Source organism: Cinclus cinclus, chromosome 17, assembly GCF_963662255.1.
Source record: "Cinclus cinclus chromosome 17, bCinCin1.1, whole genome shotgun sequence".
Taxonomy (NCBI): Eukaryota; Metazoa; Chordata; class Aves; order Passeriformes; family Cinclidae; genus Cinclus; species Cinclus cinclus.
In genome coordinates this window covers 11,419,534-11,442,537 of record NC_085062.1, presented here as the reverse complement: position 1 = coordinate 11,442,537, position 23,004 = coordinate 11,419,534, and the positions used below count along the sequence as shown (strand labels likewise).

The following is a 23,004-nucleotide window of genomic DNA, read 5'->3' as shown; positions in this document are numbered from 1 at the left end:
CGCCGCCTCCTTCCCGCTGCTTCGCAGCCCCGGGTCCGGGGGCGCCGCGCGGGCCGGGCCGGGCCAGGCCGGCGGGAGGGGGGGAGGGGGGGGGGCGCGGAGGGGCGCGCGCACGGCAGGGACCCCTCCGCCCGCCTCCGCCCCGCCCCCTGGCGGCACCGCGCACGCGCCCCCCGCGGGCCCCGCCCCGCGCCCGGGGGCCGTGAGGGGGGAAAGGGCGGGGCGCGGGCGGCGCGTGCGCGGGGCGGCTCCTCCCGCGGGGCGAGGCCGCTCCGCACCCGAGTCCCCGAACCGCGGGATACCGGCCTCAGGTGGGGAGGGAGGAAAAGACTCTGAGCACGGCTTGTGACTCAACGCCGCCGGGTCGTCTAGAATATGGCCGTGAACTGAGCGCCACGTTCAGTGTTCCCTTAAACGCCTCCCGGCACCGTGATTCCATCACCTCCCGGGGCAGCCCGTCCCGATGTCTGATTATCCCTTCTCTGGAGAAATTACTCCTCATGTCCTGCCTGAACCTGCCCTGGCGCGGCTTGAGGCCGTTCTCTCTCATCCTGTCCCTTGTTCCAGGGAGCAGACCGGGATCCCTCACGGCCGCATCCTCCTGTCAGGGAACTGTGGAGGGACAGGAGGATTTTATTTTTAAAATAATCCTTAGGAGGCCCCTGGGCCTCCTTTTCTCCAGGCCGAGCCCCCCCGGCTCCCTCAGCCACTCCTCATCACACCTTTGCTCCGGACCCTTCCCCGTCTGAGGGCGGGAGGGCGGCAGCAGCCCCGGCCCAGGGCCCATGTCTGGGACTGCTGAAAAAATCCCTTACTTTGTGGGGGGTTTTGGGGTAGGGGGATAAGCATGCATATTTTAAACTCTGGCACCAAGCACAGACAGTGCAGGAAATGTAAGTGTGAGTGGGGGGCTGTGGTCTTCTAAACCTGTGTCTTACTGTCCAGGTCTGTAATTGTAGCTTTTCATTTGAGTGAGGAGTAGGTGTTTAAATGTGTATCTTGGCTTAAATGGACTAGAGTTTTCTTCACTGTGTTCAGCACAAGCCCAAAATACAGCCAGTACTTGCCACCTTGAAGAAAATTAAATCTGCCCCAGCAAAAACCAGGACATTGTGGTAGGAAATAGCTTTGCCTTCTTGGGTTACAAGAACTCATGTGCACACAAGCTTTCAGAGTCTGAGCTCTCTTCAAATGCACTAAACTAAGCTCAGCTTTGTAGCCCCTCACTGTACAGGATGTTTGACTTGTCACAAATAACCAGAAACTGAAGTTAATAACCCCAAATGGCAGCGTGGGTGCTTTGGTGGCAGGTACAGCAGAGTTGGTACTTACAGGCACTGGCTGGGAAGTGCTGTGAACACAGTAATGAAGAAAATGTGCTGATTTGACACATCCCTGTAAAAGTTTCCCTCTGTTTAGGTTAAAGCTTCTTTCCCAACAGCAACTCAGCTGTTTTAGCAAAAGAAACATTTCAGTGTAAGACTGAGTTGTGTGTTCTCCCTTGAGGTACATTCCTTCTAGAATTCATAGAATTCCCAGGAATACAGAATTTGTAGGTTGCAGGCTGGTAGGGCAAGTATGATTTACAGTCTCTCATTATCTTTAGTGAAGTTACATTTTTAATATTATAAATCAAAGTAAATGATATCTCTATTATGTCAGAATTCCCTTTAAAACTGGCAGGATGTATGCTGCCAGATATTGCAACATAGTTTGATTTACATGGTGGGAAAAGTTTTCTGTTTCTATGTCTTACAAAGTTAGTTTCATTGAGATGGCCTTCCCTGCCCATTTCTCTGTCACTCTGCTTGCTCCTACCTGCTGGGGATTCCCCTGGCAGGCAGCTGCACTCGTTTGACAGTGAAATGCTCCTTTATGCTTAAGTAATAATCCTGATGTTTATTTTCCTACAGTATGACCAATGTCACTCTGCTAGATTTTCTGCTCTGTGATACCTTCAGCAAAATGTTGTCCTGTGTTTCTACCTTTGGATTGATTTTTAAGTTATCAGCTAAAAAATGGCATTTCAATGGCACTACTTCTGTAGGATGTGAAAAGTGACTGCATTTGTTTTGTACAATGTATTTCTCACGGTAGCCCACAAAGGGCTCAGCTTTCTGTTTTGCAGCAGGAAGCAGTCACTCAGCTCAGTGAATTAATGAACAAGCTGCTAGCTGAGAGCGCATATGCCTTGAATCTTGCTTCTGGAACTTAAAAGGTCACTGGAAAAAATGTGTTAAATTTCAGTAGTGTGTGCTGTAACGTGTGCGAGAGTGGTTCAGCTGTCTGCTAGGAAAGCTTTCTCATTGTGGTTATGTCCTGGGTTAGACTGCCCCAGAGGATTACAGAATCTCCATAACTGGAGGCTCCTAACAAAGAGCAGACAAATGTCTCTCCGGATCCAGGCAGGGACGGCTGATCCTGCCTCACACTGACAACTGTATCCCCAAGGCCACAGGGGAGCTGCTGCCCCAGGGCAGCCCGTCCAAGCCTCAGGGCTGTCTGGGAAATGGAAAGACGCCTGCTCAGGTGGAGCAATTTGCACGGAACATCCGTGGTTTTTATATTCATGTTCTTTCTCATCCTGCTCCAGCCTTAGGTGTCGTTCTCTCCCTCTCGTTCCAGGTGCCACAGGTGTGTGCTGCCTGCTTTGCTCGGGCCTGCACACCAGGCTCACCTCGAGCCCGGGCCAGCTTTGTTCCCCTGGGACCTTGAGTCGGGGGAGGGGAAAAGCACCCGCGGGAGTGGCTGGGATGCTCCAGGCTGGCAGTCAGCAGAGAGCCGGACACGGTAGGAGCTGAGTGTGGGTGCAGAGTGCCTGGTGCAGGACACAGTCCCTTCCAGGCTCATCCAGGGGCTGCTGTTCCACATGGTTACACTTCAAGGGTTCACTTTCTGGGAGAGGGAGAACCATTTGGCAGAAGAATTCCACACTGAAGCTATTGGAAAATTATTTTATATTATACAGCCACACCACTGGTCTGAAGTATTAGTAATAGTCATTGAGTCTTACCCAGTTCAGGGGTAAGAATGATACCCAGGGTAGTTTTAAACACTGCAGTCAGTTAGTTACCTTTTATCTACTCCCAAACTTGCAAGGGAGCTCTGTAATCTTTGTGATCCACACTTAATGAAATGGGCTAGAGAGCTTTCAAGCAGGTATCTTTTTATTGTAGAAAGGTTTATATATTATATTAAATTTGGACTATATTCAAACATAAATGTACTTTAATTACATTAATAATTTAAACAATATTTAAATAAAGCACCAAGTTAGCTTGATTTAGGTAACTGATTCAGTTTCCACACTGATTCCTACAAAATCCCACTAATTTCATGCAGTGTTTGAAGAACTGGAGGCCAGAGCTGATTTCTTAGTAAATACAAACTGCAATTCAAGTGCTCTGCACACAAATGGAAAGTTGACAAAGTCTGAGAAGGGCTGGATTTTGAAGCAGAACTCCTACAAAAGGATTCATACAGATCTGAACATGGACTGGGTCGCTCAGCTATTTCTCTACCTTCCACATAAACTATTTCCACACATTCAAGTTGTTTCAGTTTAATTCTCTGTATTAACCTCTAGATTTTAGGTGATACAGCTTTTACCTTGTAAAACAAGAAACAGCTTTTATTTTGAAACAGCAGTGTTAAATTCCATGCCCCCAGCAAACTCGGCTGAATGCAATTCACACACTCAGTGTAATGTAGCCCCACTTTTAGCTAAATAAGACCAAAAGAACCTGACAACATAGATACAGGAGATTTTATTTAACATTGTGTACAAAGAAAGGCTACAAATGCCTTAAGACATTTTTCCCCCAAATACAATTTTTGGATCCCTTTTTCATACCACTTTTCTCAGAAAGTTAAAAAAAAATATCCAGAATGACAATTTTTCCCTTTCCCTTTGGGCCTGAACTGAGAGATGTTTAGCAGTATGGTTTCAACACCTTTCCGTATTAAACTATTAGGATTAGGTTTTCTTTCCCCAAAACAGAGCACTATGAGATACTGAAGCACTAGAAACAGCAAGATAAAATGTCAAAAACGGACTCCCTAACATGGTAGTGTTTAAAATAATGCCAACAGTATTAGCTCTGATGAAACCCATAATTATCCAAACAATAACAAGTTGTTTGTCTTCTACATCTGATAATTTAGGACTAATTATATAATTTAATTGTATTTATATTTAAATAAATAGTCTTAACTCCTTTCCGTGGAATTCTTCATGGATTATAAACACTTACAATACTAGAGATAAGAACAAACTACACAACTTACATAGGCAAGAGAAGGCTGAGTTTTGGTTTGGTTTATTTTCTGGACAGACACAGAAAGGACAATGTTTCAGTGTCCTGCTGTGAGATAATTTCTAAATTCACCATTTCATTGTGATGCTTTTCAGTTATCCCAACACACTAATTCCTTACCCTCTTATTGCTACCTTGGTAATCACTTCTAGTACTCCTGACACATTGGTCCCTGCATAGCTAAGTTTTATTCAGGATTCTGCACGTTTTGTATGTGACGGTGAAATCCAAGACGAGACTTCTCTTAGGCTGTGGGAAGCAGTAAAGAAGGCAGGGAGTAGAAAAGGCCCTTGTGGAGAAATTACCTTTTGTTATGGCAGCTTTTACATTGCCATCTACTATATATGAAATAGGTTTTAGATATAGATTGGTTTTCAGCTGTTTGTATAATCCCAAATTAGCACTGTCCCTGTTTCTCCCCAAATGGGACTAAAATAAAGGAATTTTGAGCTACTCTAGATCAGCATTTGATCACTTGGTTGGGTGCAGTAAGAAGGAACTCACAGCTGCCTTCTGAGCCCCATGACACTGGCCCAGGGGAGAAGGGAGCACCCACACAGCAGCAAGGCCTCTGCTCACTGGTGGGCTGGACCTGCTGTGACCCTCGCTTGGGGTCATCTCCAGGAAGCTGCTGGAGTCTCCTTGCAGGCAGGAAGCTGTTTCGTACACAAGCCTGCCCTTTTGTACATCCACAGGGATATAAAATGCTGTGTGGTATAAATCATTCTGCAGATTAGGGAACCAGTTCATCTGTAGAATGTCTCAGATTCTCAGAACATCCTACCACGGGGGAAAAGACCACAGCAGTTACAAAAGCAAAGGCTCTAGTGCAAAATAACATTTTCTCTATTCTGGTGAACCATTTTTGACAAGAGGATTTGAACATGATTGTGATTAAGACAAAGCGGTAGAGGAAACATTTCTGCTAGGCTTGGGCACTCTGTAATTATATTAATTTCCAAATATGCTTGAACCAACTGTCAACAATAGAATTTTACTTAGCTCACAACACAACCCTGCGTGAGCCCAGAACTTTAGCAGTACCTGGTCCAGTCTGCACAAGAAGACTGGAAATATTTTAAGTATCTCCAAGGGCTCTGCTCTGTAGCTCTGCTACAAACTGAACCTCTTGGTGTGGTAGTTGCTACAGTGCAGAAAGATGTGAAGTGGTTCTATTGGGAAAGGAGGGGTCTGTCTTACTCTGAGGTGAAACATGGCAGCAGGAAAAAAACATGTAAAAACTGCTGCATGTTTTGAAGTGGTCTCCAGCAATGTCACTGTAAAATGGTAACACAAAGAATCAACAGTGGAGACATACTAGGTAATTTAATAATTTTCTAATTCTTGACAAGAGCATATAAGAATTTGCTTGACCTGAGAGGCATAAATCTAATGATATGGTCACAGAAGGGAGAATCAAGACAACACATACACTCACGTTTGCTTTGGTCCTACTGCCCCAACCCTTCTTGTCATTACAGCTGTTGTGGCATTTTATCCTTGCTGCTGCCTCAGAGGGAAATGGTAGAGAGCAAGTGATAAGATTTGCTTTCTTAGCACTGAACTGTGACTGTTCACTAGCAAGAAAAAGGGGTTGCAGCACATCAGAACTGTGAGGCTGCTGTAGCTAAATTCCTGGCATTCCCATATTCATGTTTATTTACTGGCAAGAGAACCTTTGCTCAGTTATCTAGGGCATGAGCCACCTTCTGTAACTCAAATGAGAACCTCATTCTAGTCCCAAGCAATATTACCTCGAGCCATTCCTAATTTTGCTTCCCTTTTCCATTTGTGTTGGTTTTATTCCCTAAAGATCATTAAGGAACAGTCTATTACATGTAAGTGCTTCCTTTATAGCTTCTGTTGATTTTAAGGGCAATCCATGGATTTGATTCTATTCAATTAGAAAGTTCATAGAACACACACGAACATTTATTTCATCCTAGTTCAGAATGGAGAATTGTTAATACTAATCCAAGGCTCCAGTATCTCAGCTGTACAGGCCCCGTGTTAAAGGAAGGGAATGGTACCATGTTTATTTTTCACTAACAGTAGTAGGACAACGTTAGCAAAGTCTACAAAGAAAAACATCCCTGGAGTAGAAATTTAAGAGGGCATAAACAAGTGACTATCTACAAGAATTTGATTAATTTGATTGTATCTGGGAATTGCCCTTTCAGAATTTTCTTCTTCAAGGAACAGAAGCAAGCCCCACCCCCAGGTTCCTGCACAAACGTATTGGTCTTCCGTTATTACAAGTCCCTGTCACCATGAACTAAAGTAAAAAGAGAAAGGGGAAGTTTTTTTCTCATAACATTTCCCATTTTATACTAAAACTTCCATAAGAATGCCACATTTGATAAAGCTATCCCAGTAGGTGACAAAGCATTGAAACAAAAGGATTCCCTAGTGAGGAATCGGAGAAGGTTGGGGTTTTGCCATCAGACTTTAAACATTTCTAAAACCACATTGGTCAGTTTACATTTTATACACGCTTGAAAGAATGGCACATTAAGGTAAATGAACATACTGTGGTGCCTTCCAGTGTTACACAGCTGACAAACTAATCTGGAGATCCACATCTGCCCTAAGGAACAGACCCTTTGTTTAAATAAACTCGCAGAAAACTAACAGGAACAACCATAAAGCAATTTTAAACAGGTAAAACAAACTGTAAAAATCCTGCACCTCCCATAAATACCCTCTGTGGTTGCACCACCTCATGGCCAGCACCACCAGGGCCGTGCGGTGCCGAGACGGGCAGCGGGCACCGGCAAGGACAGGCACCACACTGCTGGATTTTGCCTTTAGCTATACACTGAAAAATAGCAGCATTAAAATACAGCCTGAAATAGCTTAGCTACTACCTCAACTGGTTAAAAATGTGCAAGAATAAAGAACACCAGCAGCATTTGAACGGATGTATTTCAATTTGGTTTCTGACACTTTCCTCCCGTACAAAGCATACACAAACACGAAGCTGATTCTGAGCTAGTAACTTATTTCTTGTCCATCTTTGAAAACATTTCCCTTCATTTGCTTAACTGTTTAAAAATTTACTTAAAAACCTATTCAGTGTTAAAAAAACCCATGAGAATTTTAAGGTAGTTTCTAAATGCCAAGAAACTGATGCTTATTCCCCTCCTCAAACTGGAGAGATACAAACTATCCTAATCACCTGAATTTCCTTAGCTGAAAATTTAAACATTTCAGATTCCTGTTTCTGAAAGCGATATTTGTAGAAAAGTCTCTCCAATACATTAGAAACTGAAGGAGCAAAATCCCCCAGTGCACACATAAAGGGTAACTTTTTGCTAGTTTGCTCTTGAGTTGTTTATATTGTACCTTTTAACATAGAAAATTAAAGAGTTCCGTTTTCTGACACAACTCACAAGGGAATGTATAAGAGGAGAAATCAGAAGGCCTTTTCTAAAGCCAGGTTTTGCATTTCCCTTTTTTTTTCAGTATCATAAGGCTTATTACAAAAGATAAAGTAAAAATAAACACAAGACACAACCCCGCCCCCCCCCCCCCCCCCCCCCAAACAAACAAAAAAACCCAATCAACATCCCTGGGGATAAAAAACATAAATGCCTTTTGGAAATACTTAATTTCTGAAAACATAAGACTATTGGAAAAAAATTAATTGCAAAATTAAAGGAAATTCAAGAAATCAATTCTCGTATTTCAAATCAGTCCATTATTTCATCATCAGCAATATGATCCACTATCTTTTCCAGCCCAAAATTACCAGCTTTGGGGAAAACATATTCATACTTAACAGAAATAATTAATGGGTTAAGTTAAATTAACTTTTTTCCCTGATCCACATGCCTGCATGTTAGATAACATTACATTAGAACTGAGCATTGTAATGAGAGACTGACAGCAACAGCCTGTCACAGTAACCAAAGCAAAAGCAATTTTCTCATGGTTACATACTATAGATCAGTAATTTAATATTAAAATTAACTTCCTATATAAATAAAAATCAAAAAGTTGGGCAAAAGTAAATTGGCACAGTCATTATGGTATTGCTTTCCAGTTTCAACACTGCAAGGAGCAGTCACAGATTCCAAACACCAAAGGAAAAGGCTATCACCCAGCACCAGGTATAGCTTGGGTCTTTTCCCTTTTCCATGAAATCAGCAGTGCTCCTGCCTCAGGTCCATCCCCCCCGAGTGGGAGCAGGCAGGAGGGCAAGGATTGCTGTAGAGCTGCTGGGGAAAAGGGAGAACAAATACAGAGAAACAAACACAGAGAATGCTTTACTGCTCTGCACTACATGGATCAAGTCAATGGTTTTTCAGGACTGTGACTAAGCTTTACCTTCAAACAGGCAAAAAAATGAACATAACAATTAAAAAAATCAAAATCTTAAGCCTTCAAGTTTTCCTGCCTTCATGCCCTCCCTCCCCCATAAAGCACCTCCTACTACAGTTTTTTCTTTTTTGCAGGTTCAGAAGATGGAATGTCATGGAAATACATACAAGAGAGAAGGAATTTCTAGTTGTACATTACATTACAAAGAAGTTTGCTCCCAGACCTAAGGAGGGAGGGATACTAAGCAATATTAAATTCCTATAAGAATCCTTACAAAGCATGCAAAATATTGATATACTCACAAAATTTAAATTTATATTTGTTCCTTTCTGATTTCGCAGCTTCACAGTACAACAATTTCTAATATTCTGCAGCAGTCAGATTTACAGTGACTACATAATCATTTCCCTTTAATTTTTTCCTATTTGCTTGAAACACTCCTTTGCTATTATTTTAAACTGAGAGTTTGCAGATTACCCATCAGAAAATGTACAATTCAGCACAAGAGGAATTGCTTTCTGTGTCATATTTCCCTGCAAATGATGTTGATAACCTGACTCTACAAATCTTTTAAAATCTGTCCCTCCCTCCCCTTTTTGTGCCAATTCCTTTTCTTCTTGCCAGGATGATGATGGACAGATGCCACTAAATGGATGCTGCATAGCTGGGTAGGAGTAGTGGGGGCTGGAATAGTTTAGGAAAATGGCATTGCTCCCACCCCCAGGATGTTTGGCACAGCTGCTTCAGAGTCAGAATGCTGCCTCTGGATACCAGCACTTAGATTCTGCAGTTTCAATTCCCTGGACAAATACTGCTACCTTTTCCACCCCTGTAGCTTCAACTGATTTAGGGAGGGAAATACAAAATTGTGTTTGGCCAGACCTTTTGTACTGATGGAGTTCCACAGAAATTTTTCCACAGTTCTTAATGAAAACAGAGTTGGAATTTCTGGAGAATCCACAATGCATGCTACTTGCTAGATTGTCCATAAAGTACATTTGGGAATTTTTTCAGAGGATTTATATCTATCAGAAAAAGACTCTTGTAGAAACAATGCACAAAGCTTCCAAAAATTCAAGTACAAAAAAAAAAGATGTTCTGATCAAAATCTGGAGTAAGCAGCCAGCCAAACTGAGAGCCATTGATTTTTTTTTTTTAATCCACAAATTCTTCAATTACTTTTGCAGAGATAACGTATTTGCTTTGGAGTGTTGGGAATTAACAGTCTTCCAAATTAATTTTCATTAAGTTTGGTGGGGTCTAAGGAATTTAGAAATCCTTCCTGGATAATATTGCCCCTGCTTTTATAAGCAAACAAACAACAGAATCACTGTCTGTTATCCTCCGTGCCTCTCTTTAATTTGCTGTATTTATATATTTAATTTTGTTGAGTCTGTCTCAACCCAACAAAACCCATAAGTGCAACATAGGCAAGAGCAGGGCATCTCCTTCCCTGGGGAGTACAAAGATTTCTATGGGAAGAGCTGGGTGAGCCAAAAAACCATACAAACAACAACAAAGAAAAAAAAAACCCAGCCCCCAACCAGATAACAGTTCTAGCTGTACATAAAACTCTTTGATTTCTTAAGAACCATACTGAAATCAAGACTTGAATTTCTGTGGAGAGAATTTTAGATCCAAGACCCTTCTCTTCTCCTTCCTCTTGCAAAGCAATGCTATTTTTTGTGGCCTCAAACAGTACTTGAAAAACAGCAGTTATTAAAGACACAGTTGTGATATATCCTTTAATGCCCCCTCTCCCAAAAAGGGGTGTCCTATCAAGTGGTCCAGTAGAAATCTTGAAGTTTCTTTATGATAAATTAAATCCATAAAATGAGGAATACCTTCTGTCACATTCCCAACAAGAGTAATTGCCACACTCCGTGGTGCTTTTGTCCAAGTGTCTATTGCTCCTTCTAGTGGAGATTCCTCACAGCTCCAGCTCTGCTTAGTTCTGGTTCTACCAGCACAAGGAGGTTTTTCTCCATTCTCTCCAGCTTATCTCTGGTTAACAAACAGCAGAAGCATTGAGGGCTGGAATCCCCCAGCACAGGAACAGGCCAGTCCAAGGAAACACAAGTCATCTTTTTCCCAGGGTGACAAGTTATGCCAAAAGCAGTTTGTCCTGTTGGTACTGCAGGCACCTACACCTCTGTGGAAAAGAGAATGCTTTGTCTCTTGCTGTCCGGGGTAGGGATAGTCTCTAGCTGCAGGAAGTACAGAAGAACTTGAACCTGGAAAGAGAAATGACAAGGTAATGCTAAAGCCCTGTAAAAACTCATTCTCATCCTGGCTATGTGAGAGCTGGGGATACAGCTCTCTCTGGGATATCTAGCAGCTGTGTGTAATCCACTGTGGAACAGCAATAGAAACAGTAGAACTTGCAGTGCTTCAGAGACACTCTTGTTAGATTCCGGGTGGAACAATCGTGCTGGTGGTTCCAGCACTGAAAAAATGAAATCTAGAATTTGCCATTACTCAGTGGAGAAATACAAACCAGTCTGACTCAGTGACACAAGCTCTGTGCTCCAATCCTCTGCATAGCCTTCAAAGGCAGCAGTGGCCAAAGCATCTTGTTGTGCATCAGTGAAGGTGGTTTAAGTGCCCAGGAGCAATGTGGAAACATTGCCAATTCTTGTATCCCAGGCCAGCAGCATGGTGCTGGGACACAGCTCCCCAGAAACTCCTCCCATGCACAAGCAGACACAGGATGCACACGCACAGACATTCCTTCATGAAAAGCCCTATTTGTACAGATGCAAACTGACCTGCCTGAAGGAACACTGTTCTACAGACAGGCTGAAATGTCCATGTGAGGGCAAAATTGTTTTATGTTTATCAAAACTGACCATGAAAACCCAGCGGGGTCACTGAGCCAGGCCTGCCACAGGACTGTGCTTTCCCAGAAAGCGTCTTCACAAGATGCAATGACACATTCAGGATTTTACCTGGGACATGACTTCTAGCGACCAGCTGTCAGTCATTGTGATGGGCTGGGTTGGGTTAGCAGGGATTTTACTGTCCTTCTCCGAAGGTCTGAGCAGTGTTGGTCCAAAGACAGTGGCAAGATTATGCAGGGACATCTTGTTCACACTTTCCCTCTCAGCAACCCTGGGAGAAGAAACAATGCACAAGGAAGTTTTTTAAATGAGAAACTGAGGCACAAAGTTTAAAAAATTTGCCCAAGAGCAAAAAAGTCTGCAGCAGAAACACATGTAAAGCCCAGATTTCCTGGATTTTAATCCAGAATCTCAATCACAAAATGATCTTTCATGTCTCCAGGGACAGTCTCTGGTATGTACAACATACTTATGCAAATCAACACATTGGGTAAGCATTAAGCCAGCTTACTGAATTAATGCCAAATGCATGGCAATACTTCTTCACAGTTATTAAAACCATTATTACAAAGACATAGACAAAATCAGAAAGACTTGACTACAAAAGGAATTGAAGTTGCAGTTAGGCAAAGTGATGGAATTAAAAAAATAGATAATACTGGATTTCAAACACCTGCTAGAGACATGGTTCCCTAGACCTTAAATATGGCCAAAGCTTCTTGGTTTTTACAAAAACCTTTTCTGGTCTTTGTATCCAGATGCAGGTGCAGTCTCAGTGACATTGCAGCAGGAATTTGCATTTGCGATAGACAAGCCCTGACTTTTGTTACCCCTTTCCTCCAGTTCTAATCCCTTTTCAGTATGAGTGGGAATGGAATTCCGGATTTACTGCCTCACTAAGTGAGTATGAGACAATAGTTATCTGATGAGCATTCACGGCAGATCAGCAAATACTTCTTCATTTCTGTGATTCAGCAGGTATTTAAAGAGAAGGCTCCACTTTTCCAAATAGCCAACGCTTTACACATTAATTGCATTTCTCAAGAACCACATATTACCTTTTTAAATGGTCCAGAAGGAAAAGGAATGTCACAAGGTTGGGTTCTGGAAGTGATAGCAACAGATTCAACATACAGCTCTCCTTTGCAACAGGATCTGAAAGTGCTACAAGACAAAAAACCAAGACTTCACCACAGGCAGTGAGTGCGAATCGGACTGAATGAGCCATGTCCCAGAACAGTCAACCCAGATGGCCCCAAAAGGACTGTGACTACATCATCATAGGCTGGAAGGTCAGAGTTGCACATCAATACCCCACAGCATCTCATTCCTTTATTTCACAAATGCATTAAGAATCCTTTTTTCTCAAGCAGTTCAAGTGCTTTGAGGCTTTCAATCCTTGATGTTTTTCTCTGCATCAAGGTAAGATGAGGTACATATCCCCCTCCCCTCCATAGGGGGCTTTCCCGAAGCCTGCCTGGGTAGTGAGTGTGCACAGTCCTGGCAGGCAGGCTGGCATGAACCCATCCTTCAGAAACCTGGGCCTTTGCAGCTTGCAGAACAGCACAGCAAGCAGCCATACTGCACCTCGTGGGAAAGCAACGTCATTCTGAGCTCCATTCCACTCCCCTCACAGCTTCTTCCAGGCTTTTGTCCAACACTATAAACACGGGTTCTATGATGCCTTAAGAGCAGCCTCCCTTATCAAGGGTTCCTTGTGCTGCACCTACCGATGCCCTCAGCAAAGTTGGGGTACAGTTCATCTGTGAAGAGGGGTTCTGGCAGCTCCCGGAAGTACAGTTTGAGGGTGCCTGCAATGGCATTAACGTCCATCTCACTCATCATCACTGACACATCCTTGTTATCTGAAAGAGGGGAGAGTAGAGGAAGGGTAAAGGAACTGCTGGCCTTGCATTCCTTCTTTTCCTTGCTTCTGTTTATCTTTTGTCTCTGCCCAAATAGCTGGGAGTTTTCCTGTTTACATTTCTCCAGATTAAATGAGCAACCTTCCAGCTGAGAAGCACTACAAAAATGACTGCAAACACTTCATTGCTTTACATCAAGTCAGGGAACCTCACCCTCCCAGGGCTAGCTGTGCTGTGCCAGTGACACCAGCCTGATCTGAACAAGCCCTACTTGACTGTATTTATATGCATTTCAACTTTTATTACTGACAGCCGTGGTTATTCCAATTCCCTGCTTCTAACACCTTAGAATAAGAGTCTGAGATTCTCTAACTCCCCACGGAGTGTAGCTAAGGCAATTCAGGGCTTGTACTTCAGTTTTGTTACTATTAGGAACAACAAAACCACCCCCTCTCCCTAAGCTAAACACCAACCAGCACTGGTTCCATAAAGCAGTGTAAGTCAGCATTTAACAGAAATTAAAAAAGTTGTTTTTCAAACTGTGAAAGACCCTTTCTTGCACTAGCACCATTCATCAGTGGTTTTTGATAGCTTAGGGTGATTGAAAAGGAAACACAAGAAGGAAATCTCACTAAAAACTGAAGGAAAAGTGCAGGGGCGGGGGGATGAATTTGGATGTCTGGCAGAGGTCTTGTGACTTTTGGAGTGTTGCTTGAACAGTTCTTGGACCATCACATGGAAGCTGGAAGTAGGGCAAAATTTCACTTTTTGTACCTCAGTAATTTGGAAGCATTTCACCTGCCTAATCTCAGGTGCCTTTTGGGACAAACAGGCCACTCTTTTAAATCTAGCATAAGTAAGGAGTCTTTTTCTGCTCAAGATCAAAGAGAGCTTTGCAGAGGTTGCTCAAAGTGATCAAAGTGATGGAAATTTTCTAAGCCTGTGGATATCAGTTCAGATGGAGTTAGGGAGAGAAGCCCTAACCACCCAACCCCAGTTTCATAAACACCCCCCTAGGTCTATGGAGCATTGGCTTTCACAAAACATTCTTTATTTTAAGGAGTTTTATTAACTTGAACACTTCACAACAGTGAAGAAATTATGACTTCTGATTGCTGATGTTTCCCCCCAGAGAGGTATCTGCCATTTACAAAGATTTGGCAAGGCAGGTAAAGCCATCATTTCATGTCTGCTGGGAAGAATTTTAAAAAAAGCATGGCTCGGTACATGGTCTGTTGTATGTCCTGGGTTACATCAGTAAATAAAATATGCAGCCAGGGTTAAATTATTTCCCTCGAGTGAGAATCTCTACTTCTTAATGCTTCCTGGGCAACATAAGATTAAAAATAGCACAGCCACCTGACAGAGAGCTCATGCAGGTTCCCACAGAGCAAAGGGAAAAATCAGACACAAATACTTACTGACATCAAAGGCAGCTTTCAAAGCCTGGATGTCGGTAGCAACCCCGGAGACGCGGTAGATCCCCACCTCCTCCATCCCGCGCCGCTCGATCTCCTCCACGCACTGCCGCACGATGTACGGCACCTTCGACCTCTCTCTCCTGAACAAAGTCACACAGAAGAGTTCGGTTCAGCCCAGGCCCTCCGTGCCTGCTCCCCAGCCAGCCAGGATGGCTACGAGCACCCCAACATTTCCCTGTGCAAACCTCTTCTGGAAATGGGGTGGTAGCAAATCTGAGCAGGCAGTCAGGACTGAGCTGAAAAACTCCTTTTAAATCTGGAGAGGGTTTTCTGACTGACTCGGCCTGGCTCTGGCTGTTCCGCAGCTTCCCTGAGCACTTGAACTCTTGGCCAGATCCCAGTGCCCCTAGAGCCTGTGACTCTGCCCAGGTATTCAGAGGATTCCAAACAGCCCTTGGATACATAGCAACTCCGTAGCTTTCAAACTCATGCGATTCCACGGGGAGGAAATACCACACTTCCCAAACCATACAACAGAACAAAGAGGTTTCTGCTGGCAAATGATTCATGACAAAAGATCAGGGGTTAAAATAATACAATGGGATCCAAAGACCTTGAACATTTTTGATTATGGAAAGGAAACACCACTGTTCAGCGGCTCTGGAAATTTGTGACCATGTCAGCTAACTGCAGAGAAGGCAAGGGAGATTTCTGGAATTCAGAAGAGTGATAAACTGTCAGTAAACAGCCTGGGTGCACGCTGGTTTTTATCTCTGTAAAAAAATTAATCTCAGAGACTGTAAAGCATCTCCTGTCTGCAGCCATATCTACACTCCTACACTAGTGGAGCAGGTTGGACTGCCAAACCCCGCAGGGGGACATAGGCAGGTGCACCCCACTGGCCAATTGTCTTCCTGAAACACAACGGGGAGAAACGTGACCCATGAGCTCACTTGGTGACAATGGCAATCTTGACCCCAAACACGCCCGTCTGCTTGCGGGAAGGCATCCTCTTGAGGCTGAACTCCCGACTGGTGAACTTCACTGACAGCTTCACTTCCACCTGAACCAAAGACAACAGCTGTTACTTTTTTAACATTCTCTTTTCTTCTTCTTCTTTTTTTCTTTTTTGATGCTGTAATGAGGAGCAAAAAAATAAAGCCCTCCTGAGGTACAGAGGCAGAGCTAATTTCTGTTTGCCACACTCACCCCATTCATTGAGATCACTGTGCGCTGCCAATCTTTGTCCTGCAGTGCTTGTGGGTCCAGCTGGAAAACAGAAGTTACCCATGAGCTAGGAACAGACTTCAGAGAAACCAGCTAGCCTGGAAGGCTTCTGCAGGTGAGCAGAGCACAACCACTTTTACCTTGTTATTTCTTTTCCATTGGAAAACCCACACTCCAAAGTTTCCCTGGTTTCAAGGAAACCAGGTTTTGGATATTGTGAAGTTCTCCAAACAGGGCTGATGATGAGCTGATGAAGGTTCATACACAAAAAAACAGCAATATGAGAGCAGTGTCTGCTCAACAATAAAAGCAACCTCAGGGAGCACAACCAGTGTTTGAATCTTCTGAGAAATCATGGAAAGTTGTCCTTCAACCAGCCTATTCCTTTTCATTTCTATTTGAGCACAGAGGCAGGAAGAACACTAGGGCCTGCTATTGCAAGCACTCATTAAACAGAATCCAATCTCTCGTTTTCAGCTTTGCTTGATCTCAACTGGACAGTTATGAGGTTGGGGAGCAGCTGACTCAAGTGCTAGAATGTCACCCAGCAATTCCACTACTGCCTTGGGAGAGCCCAGACACATCCGAAGGCTTGAGCAGTGGCACTCAGCTCCAGGGAGACTGGCAAGAAAGAGAAGGAGCTGTCTGCCTGGGGGCTTGGTCAGCCATTGGAACCAGCCAAAACAAGAATTTGGTGCCTCCTGAGACAGCTTTGTAACACTTGGCTCTTGAAAACAGAGGCACAGTAAGACCAGGAGGAGGCAACTGCTGCAAACTCTGTTTTGTGTTTACTGCTGTCAGCAAACAGACAGTCATTACCAGAGCTGCTTTGCAGCAGAGCTCCCCCCTCTCACAGCCCCGTGCAGGGCCAGAGAGCTCTGGCAGGGGAGGGAAATCCTGGAACAATGGCAGCTACAGGAAATTCTGGGACAGCTTAGACACGGTCGTGGTCGCATGCAGATCATCAACAGAGCAGCCCAGTGCTGCTGACAGCTACGGAGACAAGGCCCCCTGTGCCCTTCCCCAGTCCCCAAAGAAAGGCAAGCAGCAGAGTAAAGTTCCTCCCTGCTTCCTCCCACTGCAGAGACCCCAAGCAGCAACAGAACAAGGGAGGCCAACCTTATCCCTGCGCACTCTGTTACGGACGTGAGCCCACAGCGGGATGCTGCCAGCGCACGCACGCTTCCCTGTCGAACTGGGCCGGCTCCTGTAGGTGCAACGCCGGCAGAAATTCCTGAAGAGCCCTTGTAAGGAACTGTCAGTAACCAGCAGCTCCCACATTCTGAGACTGTGCAAAGTTCCAGAGGGCCAGTGGGCAGCAGTGCTTGGCTTCAGTGCCTCAGCAACCCCAAGCACAGGACTGCTCGCCAAGGGGGTTCGCTTTTAACTCCGGCAGAACAGATCCGCCCCCGCCTGTGGGGCTGGCCAGGGGCCCTAGGAGCTGGCCAGTTTCTAGGCTGTTCTACCCCGAACTTCCGTGCTGGAAGTTTGATTTCTTTCAACAACTGAATTCTTTCCCAGAATCAAGAGGAAATCATTTCTGAAGTGTCTGGTTTCCTATGAGGAGCAACCGTGCTAAGTATTCCTGAAAGCCTGATCTCCAGCTCTGAAGAGTCATCTGGCCCTGCTGATGGACACAGTCACAGCCAATCCTCTTGCTGGGAACCAGTTTTCCATATGCTTTTAGAATGGAGTCACTGAGTGTATTATTTATAGCAAGGAGCTGCATTATTTTTAGCTTAAGACTAAAGAGGAAAGAGGGTTTGAATATTTGCCAAAAACTTTAAAGAAAGAGTTCAGCAGAATCCAGTTATGGTTTATTTAAGCTAACAAGTATTACTGGGTATGTCTCAGTAATGACCAGGGAATTCCTGCCACTGCACCAAACAAAAGCAAGTAAGTAACTGTTAAAAAATACAAGCCAAACACCATCCTGCTCAGTCTCAACAGTGACTTTTACACTGCTGCAAAGGACAAGCAGAAGCAGAGTCCTGGAGCTGAGAACTCATAAAGATTTTTTCCTTGCTGGAGCTGCGAGCTCACAGAAACTTTTTCTTTCTGGATAAGTGCTGGGGCTGAGCCAGGACTATGAGTAAATCTCCATGTACCTGCTGCTGCCTCTTGCTCCCTTGTTTCTGAACTCTCTGGCTGAGCTGGCAGGACCCCTGCACTCCCTCCTGCTGTTTGACTCTTGCTGGAGAATGCCTTCTACTGAATGGGGCTAGCCAGGGAGAACAGGCACCAGAGCTGGCTGACCCAGCCAACCCTGCATAAATCACTGGCAATAACAACAGCAATTAAGAGGAAAAAAACCCAAACTCCTCCAAGGTGCTTTTTAAATAACAAAGCAAAACGATGGAAGCTATTAAAAGAGCAAAGCTTGAATAAACTCTCAGCAACACTGAGCGAGACAGGAAGATCAGGTCTAACAGTCTGATAAGTCACAGCAGGACATTACACAGTCAACAGGAAACCAAGAACTGTCTCTGGGACTTCAATCAAGCTTCAGTCGTGGTCCCAGCTGATGACTGACCTTCTCAGGCCAGCAAGAGCAACAGAGGGAAAGGGCAGCTGCAGCAGGCAGGGAGAGAGCACACTGAGGACAATGAGCTAGCAAGAGTGATGCTCCAGCACAGAGGACAAATGGGGCCATGCTGTCTTCTGGCCTGATTTGGAGATCAGTGACCTGAAAGAAGGAGCACTGAGTAGAAGAATGCGATCCACGGCCAGCATGGCAAAGGGAGGCAGCTCTGAGCAAGCTGTGCCAGCTCAAGCAGGGGAAGCACTGTGTAATTGCTGCCTCTGCATTTGGCAGTGGAATTTACTGTTCCTCTACACAGCTCCTCCAAACACAGTTCCTTGATTTGAGTGACCTGCCCCATCTCCACTGAAGCAGAGCCACTGTGTGTTGTTTCCATGCTCTCTGAAAATAGGACAGACCTGCTTAAACCCTCACAGACTGTATCACATGGGCTTGTTTGCAGAGTCCCCACCAAAAGCTCATGCTGAACAGCAAAATACAAACCAACCACTCTCTGTTTGCTGCTCCCTCCAGACCCCCTGTGGCCTTTGGTATTTGCAGTGGCAAGCTACAGCCCCAAATTCACTAACAAATCAAGCCAATACCTCTCTGTATCCTGCCCAAAACACAACAGAACAAAGCAGCTCAGCACCACAGGGGTTTCTGAGTGCAGCTCTCTGGCCCTTGTAGCAGCTCAGCACTGAATTCAGACAGGGCACAGCAGTCAAGAAAGGCTGAGAGTGCATGGCAGTGTGGTGAGAACCTGGAAAAAGGCAAACTGGGGATGCTGCTCTGGCAAATGCAAGCCAGGCACTAGGAAGGGTGTCTATGCTCTGCCCTAGGAAGCCACCACAGAGAGATTGATCATGATTTCTTTTTCCCCAGACAGAAAAGAATACATGCAGAAGAAGGGAAAAACAAAGAAGCCTCTGGAAATAAAAGAGCATGGACTGTGGAACATTAAGGTTAGTGTGTTTTATATATTCATTCACATTACTTCTTCCCTTTATTAAATTTCCCAGGTGACTTTACACTCCACCAATTTTGAATTGTAACTGATGTGACATACATGTTGTTACAGTCTCACTGCTGCTGGGAACTCCCAGTCCTGCCATAACCCCATTCTTTTCACAGCTCCCCACTGACAGGTTAATCTTTCCTACCATCACCCTTTAGCCATGACCCATTGCCTTCTTCATTTCACCCCTATTTTCATTGCTGGGACAATGTTCTGCTTCAGCAAACTGTTTAAACAAGCTTGAGTGAGTAAAAGGTTTCCAAGTTAACACCTGGGAGGTATAGCATGGGACAATCTGCTTTACATGGGAAACAACTTAATGCCTTAAATAGCCATGGGTACTGCTATGAGATATCCCAGATAATTAAGATAAGAGTGATTGTTTTACAAGGCAACAGGGTGCTGCTCCACAGAATGAGTGATCTAAGGTCACATCCTCCCTGATTTTCCAGCACTGCTGTGAGGGAGAAGGAAATACCTAGCTCGAGCTGACCATGCAGAAAAAGAAAACAGCAAAGGAAACAGCATTTCTAGGAGGCACCAGCGGGAGGAGCCGGATCCCAGGGTGAAGAATCACTTCACTCACACTGTTGCCAAGGCACAGGCTGGTTCTGCTGACAAATGGGCCCCCTTAGGTACAGTCTCAACTCCAAACAACAGGCTGCTACACTCCAAACATGGGGATTTGTCTGCTACGTGAAGTGCAAAATTCAAGGAGCCAAAGGGCCAGCCCAAGTGCCAAAGATGGACTGCAAGGTAACAACAGAAAGAAAAGCCCAGGGTGCTCACAATGAGTGGGGCTTATGCCCACAGCTGAACTAAGCCTCACATTTCCTCCCATCATGTGATGTCCATTCCATCCTCCTCCAGCTGCCCCAGTACTTTCATTTCACAGTGTACCCAGGAATAGTATTTCTCATGCCTCAGGTGCACCAGGAGCCCCCAGCCCTGTGTGCCAGACAGTTCAACACTGCACACCCAGCACTGCTGTGCCCAGGTCTGGTGAGAACTTCACTTCTACATTTACAGGAGGTTCTCCCACACTAAAACCTCATGGGTTTATGTTTCAGAGATAAAATGCTTGCAGACTGGCAGGAAAGAAACAGCTCTTGCATCTGGCTATAAAGACGGGCAAATAAAAATATTCCATAGGAAAAGAAAATATGAGCAATGGGAGCTATTAAAATTGCTGCCCATTCCTGGAAACTTGTGACTACATGGACCAATTTCCAGCCTTCCTTCCTTCACTGCCATAATGTAACGGAGAGATTTAATAAACATTTCTGCAGCCAATACAGTCTCCTTGATTGTCTTCATCACTGTGGCTCAGTATCTGGTGAGTCAGAATTCCCAGGAGTGGGAAGTTTCATATTTACAATAATACATAGCTTAACAATGCACTGCAATTTAGCCAACAGAGAAACTTCTCTGCTTTTATCAACAGGACAATGCAGGCACGACTCTTCATGTTCCCACAGTTTTTAACTAAAGGGAATTTATGAAACAAAAATCCTCACCCAACCTCAAAGACCTTGCCTTTAGGCAGACAGATTTGGGCTGAATAATGACAGTGCAACAACAAATCAGAAAGTCCAGGACAACAAATCAGAAAGTCCAGGATAAACTACAAATTCTAAGGTAAACAAAAGTTAATATAAAAGCACCTGGGAGACCACAGCCAACCTTCAGCCACAGGCTGTAATCAGACTTTGTAGTTGCATTATTATGGTTTCTTAATAGAGAAATGGTGTTTACTTCAAAAATAGAAAAAACAAAATCAAAACCTTTAATAATTTTTATCAATCCAAAATCTTACCAGACTGTCATATGACTTCACTTTGATTCAACAGTGTTTGAAATTCATGATGGGACAGGAATCACTAAAAATTAAGAGGTTATTCTGGCAATTCATGAAGTTTTTTTACAAATTGCAAAGAGGATTTACAGAAAGCAAGATAACTTTTGCACGTGCCTTTTATGATACAATAGAATACAACATTTGCACATTAATAATAAACTTTAAAATTTATTTTTTAACCTTCCCACTATTTAGGTTTCTCTAAAAGAATCAAGATGCAATTAATATTTAATTGCCAAAGAGTATTTTTATTTACTAAAGTATAAAATATATTTCTAGAATATACAATTTCTGAGCATAAAAATGCCCGTGGCTGTGAGAAGGAAAAAAATTGCCAAAATTTTTTAAGATTTTATTTGTTTTCCTAATCTTTCTATGCAAAATATTTGTAGAATTTAGCAGGTCAGTGATTTCAGGGTTCTCTGTTATGAGCACACAAATCTCCAGGGCATTTCAGGGCTGAAAACTTCCTCTTTTGTAGTTGCCCAGCTCTGTGGAAAACATCCTTTGTTAGCTGAAGGGACAGGGATTTCTGGTGAGCTGAGACACACACACACACAGGAGACACCCTGTGCTGGCATTTATTGATCTGCACACAAGCTCCCTTCCAAATCCCACCATGCATTCAAGACAAAAGCTCTCCCTGAAAACAGGAGAGAGGGAAGGAAGAACCTGATCAAAGTCATGTAAGCAATGAGCCCTGCCAGCAAAGCAAAGGTGGGATGTGATCCCACAGGCCACTCTCACCCTGAGCTGCTTCTGCAATCCCACAAATGGCCTTGGCCTGCATGACCATCCCTCCAGTGCCAGGGAAAGCTGTCATCCACAGGGAGATGGACAACCAGACCCAAATAGAGGGAACTGGTGAGATCTTTCAACATGCCAGAAAGGAAGAGGCATCTGGGCAGGGTCTCTGTTCTGTTCAACAGCTGCTCCAACACAAAGAATGTGTCCTCAGAGCAGGCATTTAAACACCCTCCTGAAGTTGTGGGCAGACAGTGCAACAAACTGGAACAACATGTGGAACATATGCTCCCCATGTCTTCCCCCCACACATGGCCTGATTTCTCTTACATCCAGCCTTAGTGCTCTATCACACAGCAGCTTCCCAAGAGCAGCAGCCCTTTGCAATCATCACCTCCCCCATTGTACTGCACATCTGCCACACAAAATGTCCCAGGCCAATTCTCAGCAGTGGAAATGTTCTTTGGATTCTGTCTGCTGCCATGGACACCACAATCTAGTGGTGTGCCTAGTGACATGGCAGTCACTAGGACAGTCAGGCTGTCCCAGGGCCTGGCCCACACATCCATCAACTTCCAGACACACAGATGGCAGTGTTTCTGCACTTCATTTACAGAGTAGAGAGAATATTCTCATGTCCTCCTGTCACGAATGAAGCATCCTCACCAGTGCCCAGGGGCAGTGCAGTTCCTATACACTGGTGTGGAAATATTGAAGTCCATGGGGAAATGAGAGATCAAAACAAGCAGCTATTCCATAAGGGCGCGGGAGAAGGCAGATGGCACAAAGCAAGAGAGGCAAAGCTACTGATTTCCTGCCTTTGAATTACACTATTACCTCACTATCCGAGGGAAAAAAGCTTCAATGCTGA

At 44.3% G+C, this 23,004-nt stretch overlaps 1 protein-coding gene across 3 annotated transcripts in view; it reads right to left on the bottom strand.

Annotated features, from left to right (window-relative positions):
- Positions 1-10,783: 10,783 nt before the first annotated feature.
- Positions 10,784-23,004, bottom strand: part of BCR (BCR activator of RhoGEF and GTPase) — a 91,185-nt gene continuing 78,964 nt past the window's right edge. For all 3 annotated transcript variants that reach the window (XM_062504065.1, XM_062504066.1, XM_062504067.1), the window contains 7 exons: positions 15,975-16,034; positions 15,719-15,828; positions 14,766-14,905; positions 13,210-13,344; positions 12,538-12,643; positions 11,588-11,750; positions 10,784-10,873 (listed from right to left, as the gene is read on the bottom strand). In XM_062504065.1, the coding sequence (XP_062360049.1) occupies positions 10,784-10,873; positions 11,588-11,750; positions 12,538-12,643; positions 13,210-13,344; positions 14,766-14,905; positions 15,719-15,828; positions 15,975-16,034 (804 nt within the window). The remainder of the gene's footprint in view (positions 10,874-11,587; positions 11,751-12,537; positions 12,644-13,209; positions 13,345-14,765; positions 14,906-15,718; positions 15,829-15,974; positions 16,035-23,004) is intronic.